This window comes from Fundulus heteroclitus, chromosome 2 (genome assembly GCF_011125445.2).
Source record: "Fundulus heteroclitus isolate FHET01 chromosome 2, MU-UCD_Fhet_4.1, whole genome shotgun sequence".
Taxonomy (NCBI): domain Eukaryota; kingdom Metazoa; phylum Chordata; class Actinopteri; order Cyprinodontiformes; family Fundulidae; genus Fundulus; species Fundulus heteroclitus.
In genome coordinates, this window is record NC_046362.1 from 4307516 (window position 1) to 4319959 (window position 12444).

A 12444-nucleotide genomic window follows, 5' to 3' on the forward strand; every position below is an offset into this window, starting at 1 on the left:
GAATGTTTTAACTATTATTTTTTTATGTCCGGATACAAGGAACTTTAATACATTGTGTACACATCAGACTACACATGATGCTGCATTTGTTTCAAAGATATTCTGTGTTTACTTCTAGGAAAAAAACTAATATGACATTTGACATAATAATAGATGTAAAGATGGCACTAAATTGGTAATGGTTTAAACACAATAAAATAACCACAGTTAATGAAAGGGTTATTGACTCAACACTCATCTTACTTGGCTGATAGATAAGGTCATGGTGAAGTTTATTTTTAACTTAGTATTTTGATCTTCCCACCCAAAGAGGATGATCTGTACAATGCGGCAGGTGTTGCATTTGGACAGCATCAGACTTTCATGATGAATATAGAGGCACCAGATTTCTAAGTTGGGGCCCAGAGGAGGGGGGGGGGGGGGACAACACACAAAGGATGAAAGAGGAAGAGAAAGAGGGGGCAGAGGGCAAAACAAGACGGGCAGATGCAGAAGAATAGGGGGAGCAGCAGGGAGGAGGGAGAGGTGGAAAGAAGGGTGAAAGGCAGAGAGTGAGGGGGAGCCAGGGTGCTGAAAGAGACCAGAATTCATTTGAAGGTGAATAGAACCAGCTTGATTTCTTTCACAGCGACTTCTGTCATGCCTGAGGAGCTGGCAGTGGTGGGGGCAGCTTGGGGGCCAGAGGCCAATGTTAACTGTGGAGCCGCTACACGCTTCATATGCTAACAAACGACAAAGCCTCCGGATGGGGATGCCAAAAAAAAAAAAAAAAAAAACACCCAGCAGTCACACACCAGTTCAGGCTGAAAAGGAAGCTGTTGTCCAGATATGATGTAGAACGTTTTAGAGTTTTAACATTTGGAATTGGTCTCTTAGTTGACATTTTTCCGTGTCCTTTTCAGTTTTGTTTTGCTGCAACTTAGTGCTTCCAACAGTCCAGGCAATTATCTTTCCTTTTTCAGTGTCCTATATGTTTGCTTTATTTTACACAGTTGCACATTGTCATACAAAATTTAAAAAAATGTACGGGAAACAAGTAAGTACGTTTTGTGGTTGCACCTTGTGCAGCCACCTCTGTCAGCAATAACATGAATTTCTCTGTCCAACTATGTCAGCCTCTCACTTCATTTTTAATGGGTCTGAAGCCCCACTGCAGCATTCCATCGCACCTTGATTCATTTCCAGACAATTTGTTGTGAATTTCCTGCTGTATTAGATATAATTGTTTTGTTACATGACCCAGTTGGAACCACGCTTCAGATGCCAGACAGACAGCCTTATATTTGGCTCAGGTGTACTTTGGTATGCAGATGGGGTCACGGTTGATGCAAATTGACCTATATCTGCAAAACCAGCTCAAATCCCTCCACCACTATGCCTGACACCGGCCTATAAGGTCTTTGTGCTGATATTTTATCTGTTTCCAGGTCAGTTTAGCTCTTTGTCCATTGGCATTTCCACTTTGTACCCGCACATAGCCGTTTCATCCCATTGTACGTCTATCTTATACCATTTTTATAAATTATGGAGATAAATAGTTTAATCTAATTGAATATGACTTTCTAAAGGGTTTCTATTAACCTATATTTCCATTTATTTTGGCTCTGATCCCTGGTCAGACCAGGGCACTCGTGTGAAATGAGAGATTTGGAGCCCCTGATCAAACCAAAATAATCCTGAACAGCTTCCTGTGGTACATATTATTTATCAGTGTCATATAGCCACATATTCTGTTGAGCATATAATGGAAAATTACTTTTAGTTGTAAATTGTCAAAGCAATTGCAAAACATCCCATTAGAGAGAACGACTGGTGGCAGACTTTTTAGTACCTGACTTATTTGCGTACAAAGTGACCAAAACTACAAATGGATGAAAATGGAAGCTGCGGCTTTTAGTTTTTCACCAAACATGGAACTGTTCATTATAACCACATAGAGGTGTTCACACTTGCTGATTGTTGGTAATCAGGTACATTGATCACAGCCCCTGGTTCCTACGTTTAATCTTAAATACTTTGGAAGCAGCAGAAATGATTTAATCATCACTGTTTTCTACTTTCAAAAGCTGTTATTGGTAGTGTTTGCTGAAAGACTGGAATGGAATTAAACTGTCAGCGAAGGGCTCACATTTCACTATTTAGCAAGCTGCACATGACTCCTTCACGGAGATTAAGACTTTCAGACAACAGTCGACTGGTTGTAGACTCACAGTAAACACCCTTCAGTCTTTGTTTTAAATCACATGTTTTTTCCCCTTCCTGATGCCAACAGTAACGCCTCATTCTGACCTGCAGCTCGTGCTTACACCTGAAGTACAACAATTTAGGTGACGTTTGAAGTAAAAACAGTCACTCAAAATCAGATTATACATCTTTATATTCGGGTGTCTGGGTTTGTTAGTATAGCAAAAAGTCTAAAAGCTTAAAAGGGATGATTTCCAGATGCTCCGCATTGGTCTACATGCTGCAGATGTCTCAAGAATAATTGGTGAATCCCCAATATAAGGACCTCTTCTTCTTTGAGTTTTTTACTAAAAGCACCACCTAATACTCTTATGAAGATAATTCTGTTTTAAAACAGCAGCTGGTTTCCAGCACGCATATCTAGGCCCAACAGCTGACTGCAGTTTGGCTGCCCTAGCTGATAGTCTGACTAAATAACCAGCTAACAACAGCTCTTATAGACTGCATTAATGATTTTTTGTGGTTTATGTGTATGTTATAGAAAAGATAAATTACTCTGCACAATAAACATTTGAAAACTGCTACTAAAGATAGCAGGTGCTCATTCTATGTGTTTTCTTTTACATTTATATATCATAATAAAAAATGAATGTATGCATAGTATAGATAATCTTATTAGAGCCAAAAGTAAATAAAGTTTATTCTTGTAGCACCGTTCACAGACATTAAAATCACAAAGTGCTTCACAATAACAATAACATAAAAACAACAACATACTTAGAAATAAATGTAGCAAAATGTAGTAATTGTATAAGAATGTCTTTAACTGCTTCTTAAAAGACTCAGTGGAGATCATGCAGTGCAGGGACAGTGGGGGGGAGCCAAGTAAAAGGCCTGGGTAGGAACACGGCGGTGGCACGGACCCATGCTCAGAGGCCCCAGTCCTTGACGATGCCATCCTGGGTTTGAGTACCGGCCCGTGGACCTTTGCCACTCTCTCTCAACTCCCATGTCCTCTCAGCTTACTGTCAAATAAAGGGCGCTGGTACACAAAAACAAAAAAAGACAAGGTTTTGGTGAAAATAATTGTTGATTTTCTGTTTCAACTAAAAGCAAGTATACTATGTCGAATACTTTAGTATAAGCTTTTGGTTTAAATACAATGTACTTAAATTAGCCAACATCCCCTATCCAGACCTCCAGTTCATAAAGATTTTAGTGGAGGGATTCAAACACAGACAAAGTTCTGCACACTCAGCTGTACTAAATGCTCCTTTTATTTGTTGGGGGTAAAATGCTATACGTTTAGTTGTCAGACTCGTTATTAGTTGAAAGTGATTTGCACTTTAAGAACATGTTGAATTTTCGTGTGTACACAACACAAAAGCATCTGGTCGAAGACACGTGAAAGGTCAGGTGCTCCTGCTGCCCCTTGACTTATCCTCGTGGTTTGTGTTTGATGGCTTAATGAGATGTTTATGTATTATAACGTGAACTTGCAACTCTTTGCACAACTTTTCTCAGCAGTATGATCTACTGCTTGAAAGGAGAACTGCATCGAGTGCAGCGTGTCTGAAGAAGCAGCACAAAAGGCCACACCACTCATGTTGATGCTAATGCAAAACAAATATACCACAACAGCATCGAGTAGATCCAACAGTGTTCTCCAGCCAAACTAATCAGCACCTTTGGGTTAATTCAGGATTATTATGAGGTTTCTATCTTGTAAAAACAAGCACATTGAAAATAGAAGGTAATACCTTTGAAAGATGATTTCTTTCATTTCTTTTTTTTTTCAAATGCCCTTTCACTAGCAAGAGAGAGCGGAGATAGAGACAGCACCCACACAGCTGAGCCTCTGAAGGTTACACAGACACAAATAGCTCCAGAGCTGTGCTTAGACTGGCTGCTGTTCTTTAAAAAAAAAAAAAAAAACTGCACCAACCTGCATAACAGTAGAGCTAAGCTGTTTACCAGAGCGGCTCACTCTTTAATTTAAATTTGGTGTGTTAATCTAGCCATTAGTTTCATCATGATGTGCATCAAACATTGATGCAAGTCAAATGAAGATGCATGAATCCAGCTGTTGCACCATAGCTGCTCTAAAAGTTATCTTTACCCCACCTGGACCACTGGATATGTGAGGGATCAGACAATGAGTCAGGCTTCATTTGTAAAGCTCTTTTCATACGGTCCAACGTTACAGGAAGGGCTTTAATTGGAGTAATAAAAGAGAAAAGAATGCAAACCACCATTAACAATCACACCTAAATCAAGTACATGAAATTATACATTTTAGACAACTGTAATAGATTGACATGTAAGACTTTAGAACAGCAGACAGAAATAAACTGGACTTCTACAAACACTTAAAACGTTAATCCACAAGACAAATAGAGATAAAGTATGCAATTACATTTCATTTATTATGAAATCTGAAGCAGTGCTAAATTCCAGATGGAAAGGTAAGTGTTATAAACATGGGGGTTAAATTCAAAATGCATCAGCGCAAACCAAGGAACACTTAGAATGTGATAAACACAAAAACAGAATGTAGAAATAAATGGTGAAAATACATTATGATAGGAGGCTGTAATTAAGTTCTTACTTTTCATTCATCTGAACAATATTAAAGGTACACTGGCAGAGGATTCTGCCGGCTGTGTTAGTACGTCTGATCGGCCAGGGAAATTTGTGATTAACTCTGAGTCCTGGAAAAGCACAGTAATGTACCATATTCAATATTCACATTCATATTCAGTGCTCACTCTGATTTCTTTAAATGGGTTGTATGCAGAGGTGGGACCAAGTCACTGTGTCACAATTCCCAAGTAAATTTCAAGTTTTTATCCTCAAGTCCTGAGTCGAGTCTGAAGTCAAAACAGATATTTCTCAAGTCAAGTCCCAAGTATGAAGCTTCTAATTCCAAGTCGTTTCAAGTCTTTAACAGTGTTGATATACATGTTAAATGTAAACAACAGAGCATGTGTTCTTTTTAAATCAGTATTTATCTCAAAATGTGATGAAATCAGAACAGCTGACCTTACAAAACAGTAAAATTAAATTTAGCTTTAAGAATAGTGCTCCTTTGAACCATATTCCAGAATATTCAGTGGAAAATGCAACAACAGAACTTCATATTCACACCCAAACTAAATTACTCTTGGGAGCATTTTTGTCCTTAGCTTTTTTCCTTTTCCTTTTTTTAGAATCTGGTTAATCTGATTGGCTGTGCTGCATCTCATGCACACATACGTACAGAGAGGGGAAAGCGAGAGACGGTCTGCGTTTGTAGATACTGATTGAGTGAAATGAGTTAACGGTGCGCACTTTTTAGATCATAGATGTCTTAAGCTTTAGGTTTTGGGTAAAATATCAAGTCTTTTCAAGCAAACAGGTTCAAGTCCAATCCAAGTCTCCAGTCATTGGTATTAAAGCCCAAGTCAAGTCAAGTCACAAGTCTCTGAACACTTTTTCAAATCAAGTCTAAAGTCATAAAATCAACGACTGGAGTCTGACTCGAGCCCTAGTCATGTAACTCAAGTCACCTTCGGTTGTATTCCAGTGACAACCTTACATCTCCACCTGAAGATGGCATTGTTACAGTATGCTTTTTGCATGGTGGTTATATTTATACACAAAGTTTTTTGGAAAGGACAAACAATAATTCGCTTTGGGGGTACAAAATCTATTTGCATGTAGGCAAACACACACACACAAAGTTGATTTGAACCTAGCTATGAACCTTCTGGCCCTAAAGCTGACTCCATAGCCCAGAGTCCAGGGCATGCCACCTATAAAGACAACACTATTCTTTCCTCCTCCTCCTCTCGGTCCGGCTTCGGGCCTGTCTCCCTCCCTCCCTCCCCCCTCTATACCTCCCTCCCTCCCCCTCTTCCTTCCTTCTCCCTGCAGCGCTGCTGTTTGTTTGTACTCGCTCCATCCGGAGCCCAAATTCCTCTCCGTTTTTGTGAATGACAAACTCATTAACAATTCATCAACGCTGGCCGCTCCTTCCGGCCTCCGTCTCCAGGGCGACCGCCGCCGAGCCTCCTCTGATTGGTGCGCCGGCGCAGCGTAGCCAATGAGGACGCCTCGTGTCTGTAGCCATTCAGCAGCCCGGCGCCGCAGTCAGCTCAGTGAGTCCGGAGCCTGCGGAGCGGTTTATTCACACCGAGCTGAGAAAGCGAAGCAGCGAGAGGAAGCGAGCCGCATCCGCCGGACACAAAGCCCTCTTCCCGGTCAGCCGTAGTTTCACTTTGGATTTTCAGCAAAGAAAGACGGAGGTGTGTGGGGGGAAAGCAGCTGCGCCTGGAACTGTGGAGTTATATAAGAGCAGAGGGAACGGCAGCCGGGTTGCAGGGGCCGCTGTGACTCATTGATAAATTACTCGGGCTCTCCAGGCAGACGCATGAATGAGCGCCGCTGAAGGCAACTGGCAGTCGGGAAATCCGTGAAGAACACCGCGTTGTATTTGATCGCAGGAATATCTACGGGGGAGAGTTGATTTAAAGCTATTCTGCGATTTTTTTTTTTTATTATTGAACATCACATATATATATATTTTTTAATTCCTTTGAGCAGCAGCTCGGACTGACAAAAAAAGAAAGCCGCGTTTCTTACTCCTGCGTATAAATGCTCGACAAGCTCAAGCCCGTCGTCCAGCTCGACTCGGTCATGGCGATCAGCAAGACGGTGGGCTGGCTCCGGGAGCAGCTGGAGACGCGCAGGGACGGCCTGCTGGTCATGGACTGCCGGGCCCTGGAGCTGTACGAGTCGTCGCACGTCGAGACGGCCATCAACGTGGCCATACCGAGCCTGATGCTGCGCCGGCTCAAGAAGGGCAACCTGCCCGTGCGCTCGCTGCTCACCGACGGCGAGGACCGCGAGAGGTTCGTGCGCCGCTGCAAGACGGACACCATCGTGCTGTACGACGAGTACAGCCGCGAGTGGAACGAGAACGTGGACGGGGGCTCGGTGCTGGGCTTACTGCTGAGGAAGATGAAGGACGAGGGCTACAAGGCCTTCTATCTGGAGGGTGAGTGGGCTTCATTCATGATTTTCACCCTCGGGCCTCTGTCATGTTTCATTAACTTTTTTTATTATTATTATTTGTTGAGCATCCAGTTTTTTACTCGTGCGCAAACATACATTCTGTATGTTGTGCATTCAGCAACGCGCGTAAAACGCGCCGGTATGGATACTTGGGGACGCGTCCCCGGCTCGTACTCATTGTAACTCTGCTCCGTTCTCCAGGCGGCTTCAGCAAATTCCAGGCAGAGTTCCCGGCCCTGTGCGAGACCAACCTGGACGGCTCGTTCAACAGCAGCGGCAACAGCAGCAGCAGCAGCTCCCCCACCACCACCACCCAGGTGCTGGGCCTCGGCGGCCTGCGCATCAGCTCCGACTCCTCCGACATCGAGTCGGACATCGACCGCGACCCGAGCAGCGCCACGGACTCGGACGGCAGCCCGCTGTCCAACCCGCAGCCCTCCTTCCCCGTGGAGATCCTCCCGCACCTTTACCTGGGCTGCGCCAAAGACTCCACCAACCTGGACGTGCTGGAGGAGTACGGCATCAAGTACATCCTCAACGTGACGCCCAACCTGCCCAACCTGTTCGAGAACGCGGGGGAGTTTAAGTACAAGCAGATCCCCATCTCGGATCACTGGAGCCAGAACCTCTCGCAGTTCTTCCCCGAGGCCATCAGCTTCATCGGTGGGTAATCCGGCTTCTCGGCTTCTTTCCTTGATCTCTCAGTTCAGGGCGCTGGGTGATGCAGGGTGAAAGAGTCAGAAACATAGACCAGGGGGCAAGAAGCTGCAGAGCTAGGGTGTCTGTTGGTGAAAATAATCAAAGCCCTCCAAGCTCGTGTCAGGGGGTTTGCCTCATCCACCAACTAACTTTATGAGCAAAACTTTTCTGACCAGACTGACAAGGCCTCCGGTCTAAACACCATGTTGTCCCTCAAAAAGAAGCCCTAAAAAAAGGCTTTCGCGGCCTTCCAAATGTGGCGTTTAATGGTATTAATTGATTAACCTAAAATCAGACGCTTACAAAGCGATGCATTTGCTTTTATTTAGAAGCATTGTCATTGGTAACCGGCCAAACCTAAATCTCTATAAAACAATGTCCATGGATTGGAGGGAAGAAGAAAATTCTTGTCTGCTAAACGGCAACACAGGAAAAAAACCTGGAGAGAAGACCTACCGATTAATAGACAATAGATATGAGGACAATGGAGGAGGAAGGAATAGACAGCAAACGGGGGGTAATCTTATTACTGTGATATGTCTTATCACCGTCTGGAGGCCCTTATTGTGCAATTTAGATTAGACGAGGTGTCCCTAGCCGTGGTCTTGTCAGGCAATCAGGCAGGAACACGCAGAGCGGGCAGATTAAGGCCAACGTGCTGAAGCACGGGAGCACAAGTGTGCCTCCGATGGGGCTAAAATGCACTGTGCACAAATGATTTGACTTGAATGGGAGGCGTCCTGGCCTATCTGCTGTCCTGGGGCTTGTGTAATTGCGGCACAAAGAGCAGCGTTGAAACAGGAGAATAGGGGGTGGTGGGGGGAGGGCGAGAGGGGGAGCAAAGGGAGGGCGGTAATTTGAGCGCAACAGGAAGGAAGTGGCATTGAAAGTAATCTAGGACACGGCATCGCCAACCCCCCTCCCCTGCACCCCCTCCCTATCCCTCTTCTTCCTCCGCATAACAAAAGGAGCCATTTACAGGGCCTGTTGACATCCTGTTTGCCTTGACAGGGTGCCCTCATGACTCCTACATTTACACGCTCAAATGGCACCATTGTCACACCAACCCTGGGCGAGCGGAAGAATGCTTTAATAGACTGTAATAGTCAATTTCCCAGCCAGCTATTCCAGGACAAAACAAGGGGGAATGTTGATTCGGTTTCTGTGCGGCCGCTCCTGGTTGCTGATGGACACCGCTGACAGATAGTCGGGATAGATCCCCCCCACCCCTGGATGCAAGCCAGCTTCTAGCACAGTGTGGATGTTTATCGCAAGTTCTTCTGGGCGTGGGTAGATGACTTTGGGAGTCATGATGCAAGAAGAGCAGAGCAGCCAATGACCAGGGTGGCAAGATGTCAGGAAAACATGGAAAGGGACAATATCGGTTGAAATTAACCCAGGTGTTATTCACACTTTGTATTCTTTTCCATCATCATGTTGTCCTCAACACTCTGTGAGTTTATGCGTCTTGGTCATTAAAATGCTATGCCAGGTGGAAGCATCCAGGGCTGTGAGATTCCACCTGAGCATGCAAAGTGTGACTGAATCGCATCTCAGTCAAAGATTGCAAATCATTGGCAATGGGGATAGTTGCGTACACCGATGTTGCAATGGCAACTGCCATTTGAGATGTTGTACAGGAGTTTCATAGCCGTACAATTTGAACCGGTCTTGGTTTTGAGTAGCAGTTCAAGCACAGATTTGCCAGACCGTGACTGAATTTCTTCTCCTCTTTTTCGTTGTAACCAGATGAAGCCCGGGGTCAGAAGTGTGGCGTCCTGGTCCACTGCTTGGCGGGCATCAGCCGCTCGGTGACCGTGACGGTGGCCTACCTGATGCAGAAGCTCAACCTGTCCATGAACGACGCCTACGACATCGTCAAGATGAAGAAGTCCAACATCTCCCCCAACTTCAACTTCATGGGCCAGCTCCTGGACTTTGAGCGCACGCTGGGCCTGAAGAGCCCATGCGACAACCGCATGGCGCCGCCGAGCCAGCAGCTCTACTTCACCACCCCCACCAACCACAACGTCTTCCAGCTGGACCCCCTGCAGTCCACGTGAGGTCTGCCCATGAGTGCCTCTCTTGTTGCTGGGGGGTTGTAGGGTTTCCACCCCCCAAATTCTCCTCTACTTATTGAAAAAGTTGCTAAGAAGTTCTACATTTTTCCGTCATCTGGTGTGCGGACCTGGCTCTGGGACGATCCTGATGCAGCTGGGCTTTTTTTTTTTTTTTTGTCTGGGTGGGGGCGACAGCTGCCGAGCGGGCTTACTGGAGGTGCCAGAGCAGCCCGGCCAGCACACAGCTGCTGCTGACTGAAAGAGGACGGACAGTTGAGGCAAGAGACTCGTTTAAAGACTGCAGATACTTTCTACAATCATATTTCTGTTCAACTCTCCGGGTGTGTCCTCTGTTTTTCTTGTATCCGAGGAAACTGAGCAGTGATTTAGAGAGCGGTGTGTTCCGCTTCAAAGATTCTAGGCTGGTGTGCCAAAGAGACCCGAGTGTTCAAAGTGGACCGAAAACGTTTTGTAGGTTGGTTTTGGGGTCACCTTCCCCATGACTTAAGGGCACAATGCCCCCTTCATCTTCTGTGAAGAATCGCCTGTGTGGGGTTGAAGCACCCCAGCTTTAGAAGGCACAACGTATACCGGACTCATTTTTACACTTTTCAAACATTTATACTGTACATTGTGTATATATCTTAATATAAGAGAGAGAGTACCTTTGGAAGTAGGTACTGAAGAATCTGTGTTTCATATTCTAGTTTTGTGTAAGCAAACCATCTCTGCATATTAATCATTATTCATACGTTGATTATGCCAAAAATCAATAGGCTTTCCAAGACTTGTGCAGACACATGTACATTTGCTTTATGTATCAATTCAGCCAACCGGCCTTTTTTTTTTTTTTTTGGGTCTTTTTTTGCACTCTCCCTTTCACGAAACAGTGGTCGTCTGCCTTACTCTCACAGGGGTTTGTTTCACTTTATCCTTCAGAGAAGTTCCTTTTTTCTGCTTTATATCTTACGATCCTCCAAGCCGTGACTAAACGGGTCAGATTTTTTTCTTCATCTGGCACCATTGTTAATGATATCCTGAGCTACGTGATGGCCGACCATGACACAGACCCACATGGTCTGTATCTCTGGGGGTTGATGCGGGCGACCTCGCCCCGTGCACAAGTTATATCGGGCGGGTGGTCAAAGCTTCTTCGGGGGGGAAACTCCTTGAAATGCAGTTTTGAATTTGTCAAGATGAGAGAAGTGGCCTAAAATAAGAAAGATGGACGACGTCGCCATGTTGGTGATCTCTGCTCCCCCATCCACACTCCTCTCTTCTGATTGTAAAGGAAAGATAAGTTATTAATAAATTGCTATTTTGTCTACAGTTTCTGCCTGCTCTGTCTGTTTTCTCCACCGACATGCTGGTTGGTGTTTCTGCTGCTCGCACAGCACAGTCACACTTTTATGTAAGTGTTTCATCACAGCCGGGTGTTAACCAGCAGGCCCAGTCACGACAACACAAACAGTTGCCTTCGAATCACGAGGCGGGCCCTCCGTCGAGCTCCGGCTTTCCATTAACTGTGGCGTTCGAGACACTTCCACGGCTGTTTGTTTTTTTTTTTTTTCCCTCATCTCTGGAGCGAGCGCGTCCTGTCACATGACACGTCACTGTGAACACCCTGTTCTCTGCGGTGAAAAACAAACCGCAGAGAGCCGCCGAACAGGTGCAGAGTGATTGGAGTCGATCTGGTTTTTCCAGGTGCCGGTTCGCAGCGAGTTCACCTCTTCCCAGAGGGCAGGGCCTGCTCATTCAGCTGTGGAAGGCAGCACAGAGTGCCTAGATGTAGTGTTATCTGATAGCGAGCGCTGCAGGGTGTACCTGCGATGACCTGGACGATCTGGATACCATGAAATTCGCTGTACAGTCGAGGGGCGAGGAGCTAGCATTCTCCCACAAGGCATACGGTGCCTTGAACTCTTTTACATTTTATCACGTTACAACTTCAAACTTTAATATGCCTCACATGGCCGTGCTTTATTGTAAAGAGGAAAGCAGAGGATGCATGGTTTTCAATTTTATTGTGAATTCAAGTGTGGCGTGTCATTAAATTCCCAGTCCTCGGTGTCCTTAGTTTGCAGAAGCTCCTTTTGGTGCTCATATGGACACTGAGAAAGGTGATTCGTTCTTCTCTGCAAAAAAGCTACAGATCTAGTGGTTTGGATTAAGGGTGGACGATAATTCAAGAACAGTATAAATCAGTCAATTATAGAAGAAAAGGGTCAATAAAAAGTTCAATAGAATAACAGTTTTCCTTCCTTTTGCATTCTAGCCTGTCATGTAGGTTTATGCTACAGTCATTACAACCTCCCAACCAATCACAAACGCAGACCCAGGAACGCTCTGTCACCAAGCTCCGCCCCTTCAAAGAATTCAGAGAGCATACATTATTTTTTTTTAAAACTTACAGCTTCAGTAAAAAGTTGGTTGAATAAAGGTTTGA

The 12444-nt window shown here is 45.0% G+C and overlaps 1 protein-coding gene across 1 annotated transcript; it reads left to right on the top strand.

Annotated features, from left to right (window-relative positions):
• The first annotated feature begins 6291 nt into the window (after positions 1-6291).
• dusp6 (dual specificity phosphatase 6) lies at positions 6292-11328 on the top strand. Its single transcript, XM_012863678.3, has 3 exons — positions 6292-7222; positions 7441-7902; positions 9688-11328. The coding sequence occupies exons 1-3, from the start codon at positions 6820-6822 to the stop codon at positions 9999-10001; spliced, it is 1179 nt and encodes a 392-aa protein (XP_012719132.2). The 5' UTR covers positions 6292-6819; the 3' UTR covers positions 10002-11328.
• Positions 11329-12444: the final 1116 nt, after the last annotated feature.

Bases quoted from the DNA above. Each gene is read 5' to 3' on its own strand.
- dusp6 (XM_012863678.3), top strand. From the start codon at position 6,820: ATGCTCGACAAGCTCAAGCCCGTCGTCCAGCTCGACTCGGTCATGGCG. The intron at 7,223-7,440 runs GTGAGTGGGCTT...TCCGTTCTCCAG, and splicing joins CAAGGCCTTCTATCTGGAGG to GCGGCTTCAGCAAATTCCAG. The intron at 7,903-9,687 runs GTGGGTAATCCG...CGTTGTAACCAG, and splicing joins CGAGGCCATCAGCTTCATCG to ATGAAGCCCGGGGTCAGAAG.